Here is a 24,123-nt window from a genome sequence, read left to right on the forward strand (position 1 = left end):
TATTGATTCGTAAACCATGACCTCTTTCAGTCTCTTCACTGATTGAGTATGTTTATATTGATTTTAATTTGTTAAACTGAATGATAATTATATGCCACTATTATTTACGAAATAGATGTCTGTTTTTCTAAAATAAATATATTTGAAATCAATTTTAAAAATAAATATTATGATTTTATTATTAAATAACATATTTAGTTATATGAAAGAAATTGAATTTGAGTTACTGGTTCCACTACTAGAAAACAGAGCAATAGCGACAGAATTTTAGCGACGGAAAAATCCGTCAGAAAAAAATGACGGGTTTCCGACGGATTTCCAACAGAAAAATTATTAGGATATTAGCGACGTATTTGCGACGGTTTGGCAACAGAATAAAATCAGTCGGTGATCCGTTACAACTTCCGAGGATTTACCGACGGAAAGCAACAAATTTGAAATTTCGTCGGTAATCGGTTGGTAAATTAATACTACGCATTTTACTTTTTAACCGTAAGGGCAATCCGGTAAAATCAAATAAGGGGTATTTCATGGGCTATGTGCTTCGTATCAACTTGACCTAAATCAAGGACCTAACCTAAATCAAGGCTCCCTGAACTTGTGAACGAACGTCGACAAGACGAAGCATCGCCTCCGAGCTCTAGCTCTCTTGTCGTCGCCTCCGTCAACGGAGCTGAAGGCGTCGAACGCTCCGACTTCTGGAATTCGTTAAGTACTGCTTAATTCTCTTTGAATAGCTTACAACACAGGTATGGATTTGCATTATGACTTCTACTAGGTCGGGCTCTACTTATCAATTGCTTAATTCATTGAGTACTGGTAGCCTCCCCCTTGCTTTTTTTAGGTTTACCAATTTATGGATCTTAAATCATTCATTAGATGCTCCTGACTATTCCATAGACACGATTATTATCTAATTAAGTACATATGCGAAGCTTTAAACCTGGTAATCGGAGTAAACTTGTTTGTATTTGCGTTTTCTCCGACAATGAACTCCAATTGGAACTCTACTGTAGTTCTTGATCGTTGGAGGGCGTAGGAAAAACACTCGCAGGGGTGTATATGTATATAGCGAATCAAGGACATGAATACAAGTAGTATTTCATCATTCGATGGGTATATATGTGTGGAAAGAGATTACAAATTGGATTTTCACCAGCAAATGTTTGTAAAAACCTAATGTAGGATACAATGCAACACCCCCTTTACCATATAATATCACAATTAGAATCTTCACTAAGCAATAACAACCACCAAAGTAACTGAATCATATTTCTTCTGTTCACATTTTTCATAAACAAGGAACAGTTGCATTTTGTCTTTTAACTTGTCAATTCTATGACTTTCAATGATGTGAATTTGCAATAGTAAGAGGAATGTAAGAAAAATCTTAAGCTTCATTTATTCTTCTAAATATATGGAAACTGGGTAAAATTTATTTTGCCCTTGAATCTTGAATCTTGATAGATTGTTCAATAGATGTTTATAGATGAATATTGATGGTTTTACTTTGCTGCAGTTTCGGTTTTTGGTTCCACCTCAGCAATAACCTGGACCATATCCGGATTAGACGTGACACTGGGACTCAGCACCTTGGTATGATTATCTAGTATATTATGATTACTTCCATATGATTGCCTTAACTTTTATCTTGAGATTACCACAAGAAGCTAAAAACTTAAAATTTCTTATGTACACAACTCTAACTCTATACAGGAATGACAATGAGCCATTCTTCTAGAGAAAAACAATAGACTTTAGTCATCCTCTCTTAGAATGCAACTATAACTGTATTGATAGTTATAAATTAATACATTTTCCTTCATTCTATGTTCTCTGGGTATCATCAAATAGAACCCATATAATCACAAACCAACTACTAATCTTGACATAATCATGGCAAAGTCTCACTTGTGAAAACCGTAGTCCTTCCCAAAACAAAGTAATCCCTCCCGGATTATTCTGTTTTATCTCTTAGGGTCTTTTTAAAATTAAGGAATGGAACTATAAAGGAATGGAATGAGCAACTTTATGGTTCTCTTTAAATTGAATTGAACATTCTTTTTCAGAAAAAGGTCAACTCATATGTAAAATAATATCAACCATCTTACTTATGATCTGTTTTACTGATTGATGCATTTGTTGTTCGTTTGTTATTTAGCTAAATCCTAAACCTGGAATAGAGTAAATCCATTTGACTGGGAAGGGTAACCACACTCAAAATGGAACCCTAGATACATTCCTTGGAACGGAATCATGAATTTCTATTCTTTCTGTTTTCAACAGAATCCGCAAAACTAACACGCCCCGATGTTTCTTTTTAAAACTAATTGATTTCATGGACCGGAATCTCGAATTGCAATCTGACCATTTCACATGATTGTTGTGTTCCATATTGTTATTAATAACAAGATACTGAAATGTGTTTGCAGAAGGATAGGTCACAGAGGCGTAGCCCGGGAATGGAAAATCGACTGAAAGACGACCGACGGAAAGACAATGATGGCAGAAATAATGGCGGTGAAAGATTTGATAGACATTGAGATAAACGTAAAGTTTTATTACCTTCAACTCCGGAATGGAAGATTCCAAAGTCGGCCGAGTAAGTGTATCCATTCATGGGAGTTAAATCATAGACATTGAGATAAACGGGGGAATTCCGTGGACCATATCCGGATTTGACTTTTGGAAATAAACAAAAACAGTTGGTTGACTTTTCTTTGAATCGGAATGGTGAGATTGATGTTAATCCCTTCTTTGATATGGACTTGACGGTGTAAGTTGAAAATTGAAATTGGCCTGAAAATGTCATCCCAAATTACATAGAAAGAGAAAATTAAAGTATACTAGAGTTATGAAGTGAAGTTTTTGATCTTCATCCTGCAGGTTCTTTACATAACTTTGTTTCTTCTTGCAAAGGGGTCAGAAAAGATCCGATGTAAGGCCGAATCTATATGGTGCCATATCTTTTTTGGTTAAATGTTTACAAATGTGATTTTCTTTATGAAAATGTAGGTTTTTGTTGGTGCTGCACAACAAAGTTTGATAAATTCTGCATTACTTGCTTTTCTTCTATTTGGATGGGCAACTAAGCAGTTAGTCAATATTATACAGGTATTAATATCATCTTCATGATATAACTTTATCTTCTTTATCAACTCGTCTAGAGTGTGTTTATAGTAGTTAAAGACGTTTAGCCTTTTTTTAAATAGACGGAATTCAATTCCAGGCTTGTTTTGGTTGCCAAATAGTTGGAATTCAGTCCCCTCGGAATCCTTTAAATTTCAGGATGGATTTCACACCAAATGCTCTAGTTTTAAAATGTATAAGGCTTAATGGGGAAAGTATTGTTTCTGTTTTTTGTTGCTTTTTACCGGTTTATAGATGTTGCTGAGGGAAACACATACAACTTTACTCAGGAAAAAGTCATACATTAAGTACTTATTAGTTATTTAGCATATCATTTACCTTTATAAACATGCTTTAAAAATTTGAAGTTTGTAATTGTTGTCTATAGAAAATCAATCTACCGGAGTGACTTGGAAACAATTAGTTTGCTACTGAGTGGAGGTCTGGAAATCGATCTTGGGAGGTTGTTGAGTGTAAGTTAACTATCCTTTTTAGTCCTATCTTGTAAATCTGCATCCATAACACTTCAACTTCATTAAATAACTCCTTCCATGAATGTATATCTAGAATTTGGTCATTAACACTAGCATACGAGTCTTGCATACCCTTTGCTTAAAAGAGTGTTCACGCCCTTTTCACATGTGATTCTTAACTGAGTCAAGCGACCTTTGCAATTCTCAGATAGAAATCATAATATCTAATAAGAGGATGCAATCAAAGGTGGCATAGAACTTTTTTGACATTTTGAATACTCATAAAAATGTAGTTCTCTCTTCATGTGCCTTTATCTCCAATAGGAATAAGTGTCTTTATAAAATGTTAATATGCAACATGATCAAGTACACTAGAAAATGTTTAGATTTTGATGTTTGATTGTGAGATTTGTGTATGTCTATGTTCCAGGTATATTAGCATGCAGTGCTCATGTTGAGAAAGGGGATGTAGTTGCAGTTTCAGTTGGTGTAGAACAGCCTAGCTGTGACAATGGATGGGCTATTGGAATCACACGTGGCATTGTCCTACAAGGACTCAAAACAGGTCTCTCTCTCAATTCAACTTACTTACTTTTACTTCTCTATAAATAAATTATAACACTTGTTGTAGATCCTCATTATCTTGAAAGAGATGGATTATCAGGTCTTGGTGTGGATATGACTGATAGAATTTTTAGATTGACATCCTTTAATGGTATGCATTTTTTCTTTTACCCTAAATTCTTTTGAAATTCGTTAATAAAACAGTTCTTGTCCAGGTTAATTTTAAAACTAATATTTGTTTTTCAATTGTGTAGGATTTGAATCCACTTATGTATCTGTAAAGTGTGTCAAGTATGGATTTAATGTACTTCTAGTATTGGACTTTTTTTTATATACTAGACATTTTTACTTTTATTTTTGTTGGTTTTTAAATATAAATTTGATGAATGTTTTAAGATTTTTTTGTGTTGAATATGTAATTATCTATTATTTTTTGTCATGAATTTATATATATTTTTAATAATGCCAAAATCTATCGCTAATCAGTCACAACAAAATCTGTCGGTAATCCGTTAGTGAGTTATTCCGAAATTCTGTTGTTAGTAAGTTATTTCAGATTCCGTTGCTAATTCGTTGCAAACACATTCCGTTGCTAATCCGTTGCAAACATATTCCGTCGGTAATCCGTTGCAAAAAATATTTTGTCGGTGATCCGTTACTAATCACCGATAGAAAAATCCGTCGCTAAAAATTTGGAGTAGCTGTCGGAAATCCGTTACAAACAATTAGCGACAAGAATATACCGACGGATTTTGGTCTGTTACAGTTCCGTCGGTAAAGAGTATTAGCAACAGATTACCGACGGATTTGACCGTCGGTAATACTCTTTTTTGTAGTAGTGTTCTTATCAAATGTCTTTTTTTTTTTTAATTTTAAATATTATATTCTAGAATTAATACGGATTAAAAATGTACTATTTAATCCAATTTTTGTAGAAATACAATTAATGTAAATAAATAATCTTAGATTTTTTAGAATATATAAGGATTAAAAATATATTATTTCAACAATTTTTCTAAAGAAAATTATTTTCATAAATTATCTGAGATTTTTTATATTCTTTCACCTAAGTTCTAATTAAGTTCACACTAAACATAAAAAAAATAAAAATAAAAATGTTGACAGCATAACATGTTGTAGTCGGTTTAATATATTTTATGCCTACGTAAAATCCTACATGACAGTTTATTATTATTTTTTTTAATGAAAATAATGACAAGAATTTGTTTGAAAGTTTCATATATTTAGTCATCAAAATTCTAAATAGGTTTAATAGAAACCTAAACATTTAACTTTTGTTATATTAAATATTAATGTAAACAATATGATATAATTTATCCGGTTATGATATGTATTTTATTTTATGATTACTTAGTTAACTCTTCTTAGATTGAAGTTATTTATGAAGATGAGTTGTGTACTTGAATGGAGACTATGTGTGATTTTTACATAGGTTTGTTGTAGGGAAATTATCAAACGCCATAATATTTAGATGTCCGAAACCTACAAAAATATCCATTTGTTTGTTGTTTTAATCTTGAACGGAGGTGATGTGTACATATCATGCATGGGCTGAATAGGGTGTCGTGTGATATTCTTAGCCTAAACTTTTCTTATGAGATTGGGATGGTATTAAAGTGATTAATCAAGAGGAGATGTATTTAATTAATGATTAACATTGCAACAATTCTTGACAAGACCCGTGATCCGACACGAACCCGAGATAAATATAAGGTTTGGCGGAGTGGCTTCGGCCTTTCTCGGCAAAACCTGATGTGGACTCGGTGTTCACCGGGCCACCAACTTGGCATGCCGAGTTTGGTGGTCAAACTTGGTAGAAGTTTGTCGAGTCTCATTCTTCTTCCTCCCATCTTCATCCTTCATTCTTCCTCACTCGGCAGACCACCCCTCCTCTTCTCCCTCTCTTCTTCTTCCGAGCTTCTTCCCCCCATTTTTCTGATGTGGTGTTTTGCAGATGCTGCCATGACTCCGCCCAGCCTAAACAGGGTTGGGTTGAGTTTTCTGACCCGCAAACTCGTTTATTATACATGTCGTTTTTGGGTTTGCAAATAACTTTTCGAGATGACCCATGAACCGGCTTATTTTATTAGATTTAATATATATATATATATATATATATATATATATATATATATATATATATATATATATATATATATATATATATATATAAGATTTTTTTTCCCATGACTCATGAACCAGAATCTGACTCATGAACCCGGATATGATCCCACGAACCTGCAAACCCGTACAATTAAATGGGTTATGTAGGTTAACTTGTTATGACTAGTCCGAGTTAGGTTTGAGCAAGACGGCATGTATATTTATATGAGTTGTGTTCGAATTGAGTTTTTATGACTTGTTAACCCAAACACTACACGATTGTCACTCATAATATTTATTGTTGCGTTGGACCCGATCAAAACTTTATTTGCTAAATATATTTTTTTAAAGTATTGTGTTAATGTTATGTCATTAGAAAAATTAAAATGACATGTTGGAGCCACTTAAGATGTATTTATATTGCAAACATTAAAACTTTTTTTAAATGTTTAGAGCTTTATTGAACTTAATTAATCCTTACATGATTAATAAACAAATCTCAAATATTTTGTTAGCTAGTAATATCATTAACCCTATTATATTTTAATAAAAAAGAAAGTTGAAAGGGACATCTTTATTTTTTAATCTTTTGTTTATTGCTTCCTCTTCACTTTCCTTCCCCATCTTTTTCCAACTTTCTTCCCTTTTTTTTCTTTGTGCTTTTCTGTTATTACCCAACTGCTCTCCAACACAACCCCTTTATCTTTCACATACTCGACTTGAGTGACTTCCAAGAACCAACAACATTATTAAGTTTCCAATCTCCGTTTCTTAATTCCCCCAAAATCAGACACCCATTTTGGGATTTTGATAATACCAATCACAAATTCAGATCACTTATTTCAAATATGGAAAAAGATAGCTTCTTTAGCACTGAAGGTAATGGGATTCCACACGCCTGGAATTCAGTCTTCGGAATGGAAATTGAAAGTCAAGTTAGCGAATTGAATTGTAGCTCAGAACAGATTCCCAATTGCTTTTTCAATCGCAATTGGGATAATTCAATGGATCAGAGCGATCCCTTTGAATCTGCCTTGAGTTCCATTGTCTCATCTCCAGTGAATTCGCATCCTGGAATCCCAATTCCGGGTTGTGGAGGTGAGAACGTGGTGCTCAAGGAATTGATTGGTAGATTAGGAAGCATATGTAATTCTGGGGAGATTTCACCTCAGTCTTGTATACAAGGAAACAATAGCGCCAACACGTCATGCTACAATACTCCATTGAATTCGCCACCGAAGCTCAATTTGTCAATAATGGATCATCATCAGATTCAAGGGAATTTGCCAATTCCCAGGAATCATCAATTACCATTGGCTCCTTTCCCTGCAGATCCTGGATTTGTCGAGAGAGCAGCCAGATTCTCTTGCTTTGGTGGGAAGAATTTTGGGGTGAAAGAATCCGAATTCCCCCATATGGTGGAATCAGGAAAGTTGTCAAGAGTGTCAAGTAATCAGTCGTTCAAGACTACTGGATCTCAGTTCGTGGGAATTCAAGAAGAAGGAACTGGAACTCCAATTCCGGCTTCTGATAAGAAATTCAGCAGGTTATCCATGTCGTTGACTTCAGAAAACAAGGAATTGGATAATTCCATGGAGGAATCATCTCTATCCGAACAGATCCCTGGTGGGGAAACCGGAATTAAAGGTCAAAATACCAATTCCAACGGCAGAAAGAGAAAGGCAATCCCGAAGGGGAAAGGAAAAGAAACCCAATTCAGCGCTCAATCTACAAAAGACACCACGGTAAATTCATTCAATTCTTCTCTTTCACGACACCCAATTTTGATATTTAATAAATTCTGTAAATTAAAGACCTTTTTTTGGTTCTGTTTCAGACTGTGGTAGAACAAGAAAAAGAGGAATCAGATGCAAAAAGAAGCAGGTCGGATGAAGAAGGTAATGCTACAGAAAAGGAAAAGGAAAAGGAAAAGGAAAAGGTAGAAGGGAATGGGAATGGGAATGGGAATCAGAAGCAAACGAAGGAAACAGCAAAACTACCAGAGCCACCGAAGGACTACATTCATGTCCGAGCAAGAAGGGGTCAAGCTACCGATAGCCATAGTCTTGCTGAAAGGGTATGTCAATTCCATTCCATTCCATTCGTTTCAATTCCATTCCATTGTTTTCTTTCCTTTAATGAAACCAATTGACATTCTATTTTGGAAATTTTAGGTGAGAAGAGAGAAGATAAGCGAGAGGATGAAGTTCCTTCAAGATCTTGTTCCTGGTTGCAACAAGGTAAAAAGAAAAAAAAAATCATTTATTTATTTATTATACTTAGAAATTTTTTACAAATTGTTTGTAATTTGAGATTTTTATTTTTGATTTTTATCTAAAGGTGACAGGAAAGGCTGTTATGCTGGATGAGATTATAAATTACGTACAATCATTGCAGAGACAAGTTGAGGTACATACAGACTAATTCAAATAAAAAATATATTAATTTTCTTAATTATGTAAATATTAATATATCGATTTTCTTTTTAATAGTTCTTGTCAATGAAATTGGCAACCGTTAATCCAAGAACAGATATGAACATGGAAGCTCTTCTATCTAAAGACGTAAGCGCTTTTCAATTTCATAATATATCCAACTATCTCATCAAGGGGCATTTTAGTAATTTCCCATACTTTTCTATCTATTTTTCAGACTTTCCAAAGGGCATCCATGTCAAACGTCATGAATCATATTGATGCATCAGTCCAGCCATTTTATGGAATGATTCCCGATGGACAAGAACACCCTTTGATGGCAATGATGCATCGTAATTCAAACATGAAGTCAGATGGTTTTGGCGAAGTAATTTGCTATTTCTGATTTAAACAAAATAAATTATTTTGCAAAGTTTTTGTTTTTTAAAAAAATCGATTAATTTCAGGCAAATGCGTTCTGGGAAAATGATCTTCAGAGTGTTGTACAAATGGGGTTTGGCCAAAATCAAGCACAAAGCTTTCATGGTGAGTTGACTTTTTAATCAAGAAAGTCAACTAACATTTAAATTTTAAAATTTAATCTAACGTATTAATTTTCCGAATTGTAGGAACAATGGGTGGAGGTCAAATGAAAGTTGAGCTATGATACCGAATTCATTGATATAACTATTTAGGCCCTTAAAGCAAGAAGAGCATTTGTATAGAGAAAGGAAGAAGAGATATATATATATATATATATATATATATATATATATATATATATATATATATATATATATATATATATATATATATATATATATATATATATATATCTTCAATTGATATCTTATTTTTACAAGAATTTATTTGTATAATCCTAGAACTAATTTCTATAAATTTGGTGGAGGGTTGGGGTTTAAACTATGTAAGATGTTGTAACATGGTGTAAGGGTTGACATGAAGAGGGTGCAACCTTGTTTTCATTCATATATTTTCTTTAACATTCTAATATATCTAATCATTATTTTTGTTTATATTTTTTCGATATCTGTTTCCAAGTAATCAACTTTTATGTGGGTTCGAGTTCTAATGGAAACAAATCTATTAGCAAGAAAAAAAAATTATATTGATAGGGTAGACTCCAACATATATAGAGACATACAGACTAAAATGTGTTAAAGTCGCTTAGAAACTAGACGTTGGCTGTGATACGATGTAAGATATATGTATAGTCTTTAGTTTTCTCTATAAAATAGCAGATGTGGAGAGAATATAGACTCCAATATATATATATATATATATATATATATATATATATATATATATATATATATATATATATATATATATATATATATTGAACAGTATCGCACTGATGTGAGACATTAATATTATTAATCGAAATCAATGAGAAATTGACCGGTCTTTCATTTTGTGCAAATCTTTTATCAAGATATATGTATAGTCTTTAGTTTTCTCTATAAAATAGCAGATGTGGAGAGAATATAGACTCCAATATATATATATATATATATATATATATATATATATATATATATATATATATATATATATATATATATATATTGAACAGTATCGCACTGATGTGAGACATTAATATTATTATTCGAAATCAATGAGAAATTGACCGGTCTTTCATTTTGTGCAAATCTTTTATCGATTTCCGACACAAACGCCTGAAAAAGATCCCTAGATTACGCGAATAATTTCTAACAACTTGAGATATTTTGTCCAAACCCCATTAAAATTTTGAACATTTTCTCAAGGTTTTGGCCACCCCACAAGAAAATATGATTTTTTTATGAATTTTTGATGGTGATTTTTCTTTAAGAGGTGTCATAATCAAGGGGGAGCAAATTGATTTTCAAGAAAGACTTCACAATAAGAAAATGTGGTACCTTTATATTAGAAGATTAGATGTTGATTTTGATATTCTTGATTGTAAACCAGCTGTTAGTGGGGACATTAGAATAATCAACTCCTTTCTGGAATCCAAGATTGACAACCCTATGATTCCAATTCCACTGTTCTTTTTCTACCATGACACGACAGCAATTAAGGTGAATCCTTTTTTTCAAAGATGCTTTATTGACTTGTATAATATGCACCAAAATCTGTACATTGTTCTTGAATTTGGTAATGTGGGCCATGAAATGACAGCAATTAGGAGGTGAATCATTTTTCCCCAAAGCTAGAATAATTAGGTGGAGTAATGATAACTTTGAGGACTTGTACTTTATTCGGTATGTACCCGACTTGCTCACTTTGACAGTTTCACTAACTATCCGGTATAGATGTCATAGGCTTTCGTAAGAAATTTTTTTATTTATGGTAGTTTTTTTTAAGCTTGGTTAAAAATTCATGTCGTTTTACCATTTAGATATTCAAATTAATTTTTGAAATATTATTATTGGTTGAAATTGTATTGTTTTTTGAAAAAACTGATTAATACATATTTACTTATAGTGTGACTTTTTATAAAAATATATATGAGATGTCTAAAAAATGTCTTATTAAAAGCACTCTTTTTTATAGTTTTTTTGTTATTAATTGATTATTTATTACTATTATTGTTTTTTTGTTATTAATTGATTAATTATTACTATCTAATATCATTGAAAGATATAGTTTTTTTTTCATTAGTTATCACTTAACATATATTGAACGAGGCGAATTCTCATGTGTTGACAGTAATAAAAAAAATCATGATTATATTATAGCAAATATATTACGTAAAATACAATAATATAGTTAAATGTTAATATATGTATGGTATTAAAAATAAGTTAATAATTGTTTACACTAATTTGTTATAACACATTTTAATTATTTTATATAATATGATACAAATATATACATATTAAAACCATGATTTCAATAAGCTACTATCAAGAAGTTACAAATAAAAATAAATATATTTTTGATTTATAATAATTTTTTAAATATCAATAGTTAATTAATTTAGGTACGTATTTTTTTTGTTATTTTTTGTTATCAGATCAATTAAGGTGCTGTTTGTTTTTTCTGAGGCAAAATGTCTGCAGTCTGCGGACCACATCTGTAGACCTCTGCGGTAGAAGAGGTGGACCAAACGTCTGCAGTCTGAAAAAAGAAGACTGTTTTGTTTTTTTAACATCTGCAGACTACTAAAATAAACTAAAATCTAAAAAACTGATTTTTTAAAACTATAAAGTGATTTTTTAATATATTTATGACTTTGTTATAAATAATTAACAAATATAAATAAACTTTTATGTATTATTGTATAAAAAATGAAAATAAAAATGGTATAAATAAACGTATGTATTTGATAAAAACCAACCATTTTGGTCGCAAAGTTATGCCTAAACATTGTAATTATGAATCAAAGAATTTGATATATAAATAAATGAAAATAAACTTCGATTTTTTCAATTAAATCAATTAAAAACGTGTCATAAATATTTTTTCTAAGAAATTGATGATGCTTTATTAAATAATATTTTATAAAATTTGGCACAATAAATATAAGAATATATTATTTTTTTCATATTTATACTTCAACAACCATTATTGTAATAATATTTTATTTATAAATTTGTCAAAAAATATCATGTTTGTGTCGTCGAACTTTTTTTTTTAAGTATTGTAACTTTTTTTTTTCAAATTGTCTATCACTAATAAAGTTGGAATAAATATAAATTCAAAAAAATTAAAAATAAAATAAAATATATGTGTTTTTTTAGGCTAGAAGACTCTGGTCCACATCTGCGCCAAGAGGAGGGCGCGCAGACATTTTTAGGTCTGCAGTCTTTAAAAAAACAAACAGTCTGCGAAGGCTAATGTCTGCGCGTGGTCTGCGCCGCGCAGACAGAAGAGACCAGGAAGATCTGCAGACAAAAAATAAACACCACATAAATGTAATATATTTGTAAGTTGTGTTTAAATTTCTATATTTGGATTTAGTTTTAATATTTAACCTTATATTTAACAATTTATTATTTTTAAATATTCAAGAAACTATACTTTTGGAAAAAATATTATTATATTTTTTATAAGCTTTTTTCTTGTTAATTTGGTATTTAAATAAATTTTATAGTTAAAGATTAACCAACACGATCATTATAATTAATATTAAATTTCATTGAATTAATTAATTATCAAAAGTTTTTTGAATTGTATTAGTAAGGTGAACAGTAATGGAAGTTTCAAATAAATATAAGGTTCAAGAAAAAATGTCTCTTTATATATTAGATATAATTTGGAATTAGATTTTATATTAAACTTTATTATTTTAATTACTTAAAAAATTAGCCACTTCTTTCGAAAAATTTCATTAGTATATAAAATAGTTTTTTTATTTTTTTTTTGTTAATTTAGTTTTTCAATTTAAGTTATATATTTAAAGATAAACACATATAATCCTTATAATTTTCAATTTTCAATTAATAAATTAATCATCATTAGTAAAAAAATATCTCGTTGATAATTAGATATATAGATTTTGATTAAGGTATATAGAAATTTTATAATTAGTAAAAAAAATATTTTATCTATAATTAAATATATAGAAATTTTATAATTCGACTATATCGTTTTTTTAATTACAAATAAATATCAGATCTAGTTTATATGGTAAAGATAAACCAATGTAATCCTTATAATTATCATATTTGAATGAATAAATTAATCATCATTAGTAAAAAATTGTTTCATATATATATATATATATATATATATATATATATATATATATATATATATATATATATATATATATATATAAAAGCTTAGGTGGGGCTGTAATGTATATTCACTTTTCTTTATATATATATATATATATATATATATATATATATATATATATATATATATATAGATTTCGATTAAGATATATAAAAATTTTACAATTCAACTATATCCGTTTTATTTTTAAATTACAAATAACTATTAAATTTAGTTTATATGGTATATGTTTTTTTTTTCAATTTTGGTTCTTGGAAAAAAATCATCATATAAAAATGCAAATAACAAATAGTAACTATAACCACATTTTTTTGTGACGTCAAACATGCCAAAAATATAATTTTTCTTAACAATACTTTTGTTATACATTGCTTTTTATAATTTTTGTTGAGTGAATTTGCATCATAAATGTTTATTCGCAAAACACTTTCTATATTATGTTTAATTCAGTTTTCATATGAAACATAAAATACTATCGGAAAAAGTATATATTAATATATAAAATCTACAATATAATTGATTGGAAATTAAAATCCATTATCAATTAAAGTAAAACACAATAAAATATTTTGATATATAAAAGTTTCATTTGTACAACAAAGTTTAATTTTTAATAATATCAAAAGATCATACATACATATACATATATAATAATAATATCAAATTATTATACAACTTAATATAACTTCTAACAATATAAAGAAGATCACTTTAAAATTTACTTACAAATGAGTTTGCTTATATAGTTTTGTATATTCCAAAATAACATCTTTCATCTTTATCTTTCAATATGAATGCATGCACCAAAAAGTAGAGTTTGATGTATTCTTATATCATCCTTTTCTCTATCTCACTCAAGTGGTTTTTTTCTCTGTCTTATTCTCTAAACTCTAACAACCTCAACTATTTTTGTGAACTATATATATATATATATATATATATATATATATATATATATATATATATATATATATATATATATATATACACACACACGATATCATAAGTATCAATTAATAACCATAATTCTTTTTGAGTTGTAGTGTTTAATTAGTTTAATGTTGAAATCATAAGTACATATAAATTAGAAAACTCTTGAAATATGAAGAGTTGTTACTTTTTAGGTAAAAAGACTTTAAGTTGTAATAAAAGTTTCAAATGAATATGGTGCAAAGAAAATGATTTCTATTGTAGTATAATATAGATTATTAATCTATTATAATGTTTTGTATATCTAGCGTTTCATCTTTAATTATAATTTATTTTACCTCTTAATTATATAATAGTTTTAAATATTTTTTATTTCTTTAGCTAATTAATTATTTCTATTATAGTTTTTCATTTATGAAACGTCTACATATCAATGCTTAGTGATAATATTATTGAAAAAATTTGTATTAAAATATTATGTGTTTAAAAAACGACTAACTAAATGAGGAGATTTTATGGATTTTTTAGATAGATAGTAATCAATATGTTAAATTCATTAAAACTATTGGATGATGTTAACCAGTGGAGATGTCAATTAATTATATATTGAAATTAATAGAGTAATAATGTGAAAATAACTTTATGTCATTGAATATGTTTACCGTTAGAGATGTTGTAACATCTTGTTTCGAGAAGTTCTTATTTCAGGATTATGGACAATTAATGGATCAAATGGAGGCCTTGGTAATTTACATCTTTGACCCTTAATATGAAGTTGTTTGCAAAATTGGTCCCAAGGAGCCTTAAGTGAGAAACGTGCCCCTGTTGCGTACTTGTGTACGCCAGGCGTACGTGGTCCAGACTCAAACCCTAAAATTTAGGGTTTGGACCATATTTAAGCATCATTAACTCCCAACACCCTTTCGCCTCATCAGCCTCCATTGCCCACTTCATACCTTACCAACCCTAATTTCCATTTGTGGTGTTTTGAGCTCATTTTGGTGATTTGGTGTCCATTATGGAAGGAAAGAAGCCATTTCATAGAAATGAAGGAGCTACAAGATTTAAAATATAAGTTTTTCACCCCTTGAGCAACCTCCTGAAGGTATAAAGTTCTGAGCTTGTGGATTATCTCATTAGATATTGTTAGATGTTAAGTTTTGTGCTTTTAGTCCCATATTCTTGGTCTAAGTGAGTATGGACTACTCTAGACCAAATGAGTTGTCCTTTTGGACGTTTTAGAGTGCCTTGCGTTATAAAAATGGAATCTTGATTGCTCAATCCCTCCATGCATGCTCTTTAGTGGTTAAAACCTTGTGTTAAGTTAGGGTTTTGTGTGTTGGGCACTTAATAGCCATGCAAGATCATAAAGTTGGAAGCTTTATGATTTAGAATGTTATTTGGGACTAGATCTAGGTTTTGGACGAAAGTAATTAAGAGAATAAGCACTTAATGGAAAAAGTGACATCTGACTAAGTACGTTGGGCGTACTTCTGAGTACGTTGTGCGTACTCGTATGGAGTCCTATTTCTGGACGGTGAGTATTGCATGCGTACGAGCTGAGTACGATGGGCGTACATAGTCTGAAATTCAACTGCTTTGACTTGTTGAATTTGACCTTGATTAGGGTTTTTACCAAGTTTAATCTAGGGGTATTTTGGGTATTTTGAGTTATTGTCCAAGTTTTGGTCACTATTGGATGGATAGGTGACCTGTAGAGCTGGGATTCTGAGTAATGTTGTTAGGTGCATTTTATGCACCCATTTTGTAGCTTTAATTCAAAAAAGTGCATTGCATATAGGCTTAAACTCATGTATTTTGTATGTTTTTCGGGATTTTTCATGAGGCAATTTTATTCACACATTTTTGTGATATTCAAGGGACTTTTGGAGGTAGGATCTTGTTTGAGGAGGTAAATAAGAGTTGCGGAAAAAATTTTGGGACTTGCGGAGCACCGAGGATGAAGATATCAAAGAAATGAAGATTTTGGATTTTCAGAGATTTACACGGCCGTGTAAATGGAAGCCTTGTGTTTACACGGGCCGTGTAAACGAAGACTCTTGAGCATTATACTTTAAAGGCTTGACTACATTACGCAGTGTACTTTTGTATTTACATTGGCCGCATAAATGGTAGTGTTAATTTACATGGGCCGTGTAAACGTGGTCGTGAGTTAAAAAACCGTTTTTCTTCTTTCTAAAAAGGTGTAACCGGTTCCATTAGACGAAAAGACGATTTTAGGAGTTCTGGGGGCGATTTTCTGGAAGATTTGGAAGGCAATTAATACTTGGAAGCACTTGGATTTAGTTTGGATTTCAATTTGTAAGACTTTAGCTTTAATTTCTAGATTTGTGTTTTGTTCTAGTCATGTGTGGCTAGAACCCTAGATTCTCCAACTTTATGTTTTGACTTCTTGAGTTGTGATTTCAATCATATGACTTGATGTTTGCATTTAAATTCTATCTAGTGAATTTGATTTTGCTTTAATCAAATGTTTGATTCTAATTGTGATTCTTATTGGCCATTTGAATTAGGGTTAGATCATTCAAGTTATCTAATCATAAAATCCGTAATTGTTTTGTGAATTGGACTAAGTAACAAGCACTAAACTGATTTCCATTGAATAAATTATGTGTAAATCTTATTCACACACTCTTACACTCCCGAGCCTGTGAGGAGTATTGGGTGTTATTGGGAACATTCACATAAAGTTTAATGCAATATTTTAATCTAATTCTAAGAGCTTGTTTAGATTAGGTTATTAAGGTTACGGTTAATCAAAGAGCTTGTTTTGGTTAATTAATATAGTGAATGGGAAATGTTAGAGCTTGTTAACATTTTCAAGTACCAACTTAGATAGAATTGAGCAAATATCTAATCATCTTTGAATCACATTGCCAAGTTGTCATACATAGAGTTGGAGTCCTTACAAATTCTGAAGTTAATTCACTCATTTAGCTGATTACTTGTGTTTTTAATTGTATGTTTTAAACATTGCATTCAAAACCCCCCTCTTTACTGTTGGTGACCAAAGTACCTTGCGCAAAGAGGTATAAACTGATTTTCCCGTGTCTCTGTGGATCGACCCTACTTGCCTTGTACTACTTTTTAGTGCAATATAGTAGTGTTCTTTTGGAGTATATCGTACCCCTTTATTTATTGGGTTTGACACGCCTAACAAATTGGCACCGTTGTTGGGGACACGGTGTTACTAATTGTTTATGCCTAGATCTTTTCGTACAGGTACACCACTGCCAATTGACTCGGAGATAGAGAAGACTGCAAAGAAGTTAAGGAAGCAAGCCAAGCTTCGTAAGAGGCGACCGGGCTCCAGGACTTCTTCATCATCTAACCCCCCAGTCATTAACATTTTGGAGGATATACCCCTCTCAAGTGTGTCAGAAACTGAAACATAAACCCTCTCACTCTCACCTCAACCATCCTCATCCTGAAATACCACTCCACCTTCTTCACCTACTCATAACATCCCAAACTCTACACCCACAGAAACCTCAATTCCTACTCATACCATGGGAAATAACCATGGAGGGAATCCACCTCCAAATCCACCACCGGAGCAAACCCTTCGCCAATGGGCGAGGCAAGAGGTTACTCAACAACCTCTTTGCATCACATATCCGGCAGCCACCAACTTGGAACTAAAATTCTGGCTCATCCATTTACTCCCAACCTTTAGAGGCTTGGAATATGAAGATCCCCACAAGTTTCTGACAGAATTTCATGTTGTATGTGTGGGAATGAAGCCACACAATGTCACGGAGGATCAAATCAAGCTTAGGGTATTCCCCTTCGCGGTGCAAGATGCAGCGAAAGACTGGCTCTATGACCTCCCACCGGGGACGGTTACTACTTGGGTAGATCTTGCACGCCTCTTTTTGGACAAATACTTCCCAGAGATGAAAGCTTCAGCCCTACGGAGGGAAATCATTGGAATCAAGCAACATAAGAGAGAAGCTTTTCACACATATTGGGAGAGATTCAAGAAACTTTGTGCCCGTTGTCCCAAGCATGGAATTACCGAGTACCAACTCCTCCAATATTTCATTGAAGGAATGACCCCAATGGAAAGAAGGATTCTTAATGCTTCGAGTGACGGATCTTTACCCGACAAGACTCCAACCGAAATCCGCAATCTAATAAAAAACATGGCTAAAGATTCTAATCATTCAAGCCATGATGAAGAATGGTACACTGATGCACCCCGAGGTGTAAAGGAAGTCCAAACTCCTCAAATTGAAGCTTAGTTGTCTGAGCTTACAAAAGTGGTAATGAGGTTAGCTAAAGATAAAGGTGTGCAGCCCACACCCCGCCCTTGTGGTATTTGCACTCAAGTGGGACACCCAACCGATATATGCACACAACTTCAAGAAGAAGATTATGAAGAAGCAAAAGCCATGGGAGGCTATTCCAGATCAAATCAAAGAGGATACGATCAGCCACGGGGTGACCAAAGATGGAACAACAATCAAGGTTGGGGAGGAAATCAACAGGGAAATTATCAGCCAAGTCAACCACATCAATACCAACAAAGACCACATTTTCCACCTCATAACTTTCAACCAAGGCAGCCACAACACCCTCCTCAACAAGCGGGTTCATCAAGTATGTCCTCAGAGGACATAGTGAAAAGTTTGGCAACTAGTACACAAGTTTTCCAACAAGAAACAAAAGCAAGCATAAAGAACTTAGAGCAACAAGTTTCACAGCTTGCAACTTCCGTAAGCAAACTAGAATCTCAAGGAAAGCTGCCCGCCCAAACAGAAACGAACCCAAGGCACAACGTGTGTGCCATCACATCGAGAGGCGGAAAGAGTTACAATGGTCCAAAATCAGTTGATCAAGAGGAAGAAGAAATAGTGGTCGAAGAGGAAACCAAAGAAAAGAAGAAGAAGGATAAAACCACCGAAAAGAAGTCCTTCGTCACTGAATCTAAAACCACACCTGCTCTATTTCCCGAAATATTAAAGAGCACGAAGAAAGAACGGGAGGAGAGTGAGATTATGCAAATGTTCCAGAAAGTTCACATTAACATCCCGCTCCTCGAGGCCATCAAGAAGGTACCTAGATATGCAAGGTTCCTTAGGAATCTTTGTGTATCTAAAAAGAAATTAAAAGGAAACCAAATCGTAACATTGGGGAGAATGTATTCGCGGTTTTGCAAAAGAGGATGCCCCCAAAGTGCAAGGATCCCTGTGTCTTTACCGTGCCATGCAAATTGGGGAATCTTTATGTACCTCGATCCATGCTCGATCTAGGTTCATCCATAAATGTCCTACCGTATTCTATTTTAAAATCAATTGGTGTAGTAACATTGAGCAAAACCGGTGTGATAATCCAACTTGCCGACCGATCAATAGTACACCCAAAGGGTGTATTAGAGGACGTGTTAGTGCAAGTCGATGAATTTGTTTTCCCGACTGATTTTTATGTTCTAGATATGGGAGATGATGACTCTCCAAGTTCAAGTTTCATACTTTGGGTAGACCTTTTCTTAAAACTTCTAAAACAAAAATTGGTGTCTACAATGGAACTTTAACTATGGAATTTGATGGTCAAGTTATCAACTTCAATGTTCATGAAGCAAAAAAGGTTCCTTCCGATGTTCAATCTGTCAATCTTGTGAATTTGATCCGACCCTAAACTAGAAAGGGTTTAAACTTGTCTAACAATGAATTTCTAGAGTTAGTTTTGTCACGAAAACTAGACAGGAACAAAGCCAAAGAACTTGCAAAGGAGTTTGGCATAAATAACGAGGTGCTAGAGATTTTGGAGTTTATTGATGACAAGAAGCATATGAGGATTGATGAAATGAAATCCAAGCCACCAACAACCAAATCCAAACTCCTTCCACCGGTGGAACAAACATAAGATTCGGGATCAAAAACTCCACCGGACCCTTTAAAGAATGTGTATCTAGATAAGGAGAACGCTCATCCGATCATCAACTCAAACAAACTATCAAAAAATGAATAAAAGGAGTTGATAACCCTGGTGAATAAATACCAAAAAAGGACTGAGTGGACAATCTTCGATATTAAGGGTTTGAGTCCCTTTTGGTTTAAGCGGAAAAAGAAAGCCAAAGGAAGGTTGAATGTTCCATTGAAGGAGGTTGCGAGAAGGTTGATGTGTTGGAAAGGCCCGCATAGTTAGAATGAAGCATATTCAGGGGCCAAGTCGAGCCAACGACATAAAAAAACGGGCGGCTAACCGGGAGGCAACTCGGGGGTATTTTGTCTTTTCTTTCATTTTCTCATTTTTCTCATCATATTTTCTTCGTTTTAAAGCTTTTAAGTTGTTTTTTTATGTTCAAAGAGGTTAAAAAAATCATTTTCCGTGCAGTAGCAGATTAGCGGGTTGCAATTTGAAAAAAAATGAAAAATCGATTTTTTTTTGCCTTCTCAGAGATTTACACGGCCTTGTAAATTTTTGCCTATCATTTACACGGCCCGTGTAATCGTTCAGTGTAGTGCATTTCAGATCTTTCATTTACACGACCGTGTAAACTTTACTCTTCCATTTACACGGCCCGTGTAAACGCAAATACGGGGCTGTGATTTTTAAATAGCAAAATCCGATTTTTCTTCACTTTCTCTTAACAAAAACCTGCGATTCTTCTTCTCCCTACTGCCCCCTTCGAAAAAAAAACCCTCAAGAACATTCCATCTTCCTTAATTTTGCTCCATAATTCAAATCCAAGGTATGAAATTCTTCTCTTTTCTTCATCTTCTTTGTCTTGCAACTTAACTTCACCCTCCACGGTTTCCACCATATCCTCCGTCGTACAGTCCTCAATAGGCCGACTATGCCTCTCTCCAAGCATCGAGGACGATGTTATATTTTAAGCTTGGGGAAGGGCATCCATCCACGCAAATAGATCCCGTTGCATATAGGTTGCAATTTTGTACATATTGCATAATTTTCATTTTATTTTTTTTAATTTTATTTTTATTTTGCTCTCGTTTTACGCATCTAAAATTTTTTCAAAACCAAAAAGATTTTCTTTCTATTCTATTTTTAATATTTTTTGCATTTTGCATCTCAATTTTGGCATTGCATTCAAAAAATAAAAAAAAAATCAAAAATATTTTATTCTATGTTTATTTTAATCCAATCCCAAGCAGCCGAATCTTCTCAAAACAGTTGAGATGGTAAGTAAGTCGTATGCCTTGACATTAGGCTTGCTCTTTTGAAAATCTCAAAGCAAGCTAATCACACACGGACACACCTCCTGAAGCTAATTGTGCAAAACAGAAAATGAAAAGGTTGTCAACACCGGAGCATAACGACAGGTATGAGTCAATCTTTGGGACACGTGACCGGTCTTATGAGTAGTAAGTGCTCAATTGGTCCCAAAATGCCAAATTCAAGAAAGTATAAAAAGAATATAAAATTTCAGTGTCCCGAGCTTTCCAGCGCTCTAAAAAGCCCTTTCTACTCGTTCCCTTTTATATACCCTGCTTGGGGACATAGTTTCCAACTATACTTACGAGTCTTTGCATGTTGACTTCAGTCCCCCGAAAAATGTCTAGAAACCTCTCACGATAATAGACCGTGAGATGTCCCATAATAGAAAAGTCAAGGACAAAAATATAAAGAATAAGCCTAGCAAATAAACTGATAAGAGTATTATGTGTTATCTTAGTTTTTGTTTTTTTTAAAATATTATTATTATTAAGTTAATCAGTGACCTTTGGGATTCGAATGAGTAAACTCCGAGGGGTGTTCTACACCTAATCGCCTAAAGCTGAATTGTTTGGGACTGGTTGGGTTGAAAGTTTGCTATATGGGTTCCACAGAAAGTCATGAACTTAATAATAACAAAAAATATAGATATATAGATATTCAAATAAAGCTAATCTGTGGCCTTTAAATTTCGGGTAAGTAAACCCGATGGATCTTTTTAAATCTAGCACACTAAGGTCATCTGGTCTGGATGTGTTGGTTGGAAGCCTGTTACATGGATTTCAAAGAAAGCCATGAGCTTTATTTATAGGAAAATATAATTAGATAGTTTGTATATATTTATGTTTATAGTTTAATTGAATAATATGTTTAGGAAAAATGCTTGGCTGCCAAAAGATTCATTTGGACTTGGACTTGAACTTATGACATTGGGACTGACTGTTAATTACTTTGACTAGTGTAGGTGGCTTGAAATTTGTAACCAATCTGGGTAAATTTTAGGGAATTCTTAGAAAAGATTTTTTTTAGAAAAAGATTGTTGTTAATCAACAAATAGCTAGAGTCGGTCATTGTTATATTTTGTAAAACAAAGATGATTGAGCATATTTTTGTCACATACATTTTCACGAGAGTAAGACCATAATTTGTTCCATGAATTGACTTGATGTTTTTAAAGGGGAACAAGTGTTGTGATCTTTGATTCTGTTGAGTTGCATTAGGGAGTGGCCAAAGTCTTATTTCTATTGTTATATAATATTTTGAGACTAATGTCAAGTTGACTCAAGGCACGACAGGTACATTCCCAACTATGCTACAAAAACGAGGTTAATTGGGTTGGATCTTTTTATATTTGTTTTGGTTATTGCATTAAGTATAAAAGTTTTGATTTTGATTTTTGTTTCTTTGATTTTATTTTATTTTCTCCGGTCTAAATTTTTCTTGTTCTTTCTTGGGGACAAGAAAGGTTCAAGCTTGAGGAGATTTGTTAGGTGCATTTTATGCACCCATTTTGTAGCTTTATTTCATAAAAGTGCATTGCATATGGGCTTAAACTCATACATTTTGCATGTTTTTCGGGATTTTTAATGACGCAATTTCATTCACACATTTTTGTGATATTCCAGGGACTTTTGGAAGTAGGATCTTGTTTGAGGAGGTAAATAAGAGTTGCGGACAAAATTTCGGGACTTGCAGAGCGCACCGAGGATGAAGATATCAAATAAATGAAGATTTTGGCTTTTCAGAGATTTACACGGCCATGTAAATGGAAGCTTTGTGTTTACACGGGCCGTGTAAACGAAGACTCTTGAGCACTGTACTTTGAAGGCCTGACCACATTACGCACTGTACTTTTGTATTTACACGGGCCATGTAAATAGTAGTGTTAATTTACATGGGCCGTGTAAACGTGGTCGTGAGTTAAAAAATAGTTTTTCTTCTTTCTAAAAAGGTGTAACCGGTTCCATTAGACGAAAAGACGATTTTAGGAGTTCTGGGGGCGATTTTCTGGAAGATTTGGAAGGCAATTAATACTTGGAAGCACTTGGATTTAGTTTGGATTTCAATTTGTAAGACTTTAACTTTAATTTCTAGATTTGTGTTTTGTTCTAGTCATGTGTGGCTAGAACCCTAGATTCTCCAACTTTATGTTTTGACTTCTTGAGTTGTGATTTCAATCATATGACTTGATGTTTGCATTTAAATTCTATCTAGTGAATTTGATTTTGCTTTAATCAAATGTTTGATTCTAATTGTGATTCTTATTGGCCATTTGAATTAGGGTTAGATCATTCAAGTTATCTAATCATAAAATCCGTAATTGTTTTGTGAATTGGACTAAGTAACAAGCACTAAACTGATTTCCATTGAATAAATTATGTGTAAATCTTATTCATACACTCTTACACTCCCGAGCCTGTGAGGAGTATTGGTGTTATTGGGAACATTCACATAAATTTTAATGCAATATTTTAATCTAATTCTAAGAGCTTGTGTAGATTAGGTTATTAAGGTTAGGGTTAATCAAAGAGCTTGTT

General features: G+C 32.5%; 1 protein-coding gene and 1 long non-coding RNA gene across 4 annotated transcripts; both read left to right on the forward strand.

The window, feature by feature from the left end:
- The first annotated feature begins 606 nt into the window (after positions 1-606).
- LOC145106689 (uncharacterized) lies at positions 607-4,482 on the forward strand. Of its 3 annotated transcripts, XR_013707632.1 has the most exons (8): positions 607-749; positions 1,520-1,596; positions 2,433-2,602; positions 2,887-2,938; positions 3,016-3,114; positions 3,385-3,602; positions 4,033-4,167; positions 4,234-4,482. It is a non-coding gene; the product is annotated as an uncharacterized LOC145106689 (long non-coding RNA). The 3 variants fall into 3 exon arrangements; XR_013707631.1 differs by having other exon boundaries at positions 4,033-4,482; XR_013707633.1 differs by lacking the exon at positions 3,385-3,602 and having other exon boundaries at positions 4,033-4,482.
- A 2,431-nt stretch (positions 4,483-6,913) lies between these two features.
- LOC145158276 (transcription factor bHLH62-like) lies at positions 6,914-9,741 on the forward strand. Its single transcript, XM_079077197.1, has 8 exons — positions 6,914-8,035; positions 8,128-8,367; positions 8,465-8,530; positions 8,631-8,699; positions 8,783-8,854; positions 8,943-9,092; positions 9,172-9,250; positions 9,334-9,741. Exons 1-8 carry the CDS (start codon positions 7,139-7,141, stop codon positions 9,369-9,371), a joined length of 1,611 nt encoding a protein of 536 aa, XP_078933323.1. The 5' UTR covers positions 6,914-7,138; the 3' UTR covers positions 9,372-9,741.
- The last annotated feature ends 14,382 nt before the right edge of the window (positions 9,742-24,123 follow it).

The sequence above is a fragment of the Lactuca virosa genome, chromosome 1 (assembly GCF_052849685.1).
Source record: "Lactuca virosa cultivar CGN04683 chromosome 1, Lactuca_virosa_CGN04683_v6, whole genome shotgun sequence".
NCBI classification, from domain to species: Eukaryota; Viridiplantae; Streptophyta; class Magnoliopsida; order Asterales; family Asteraceae; genus Lactuca; species Lactuca virosa.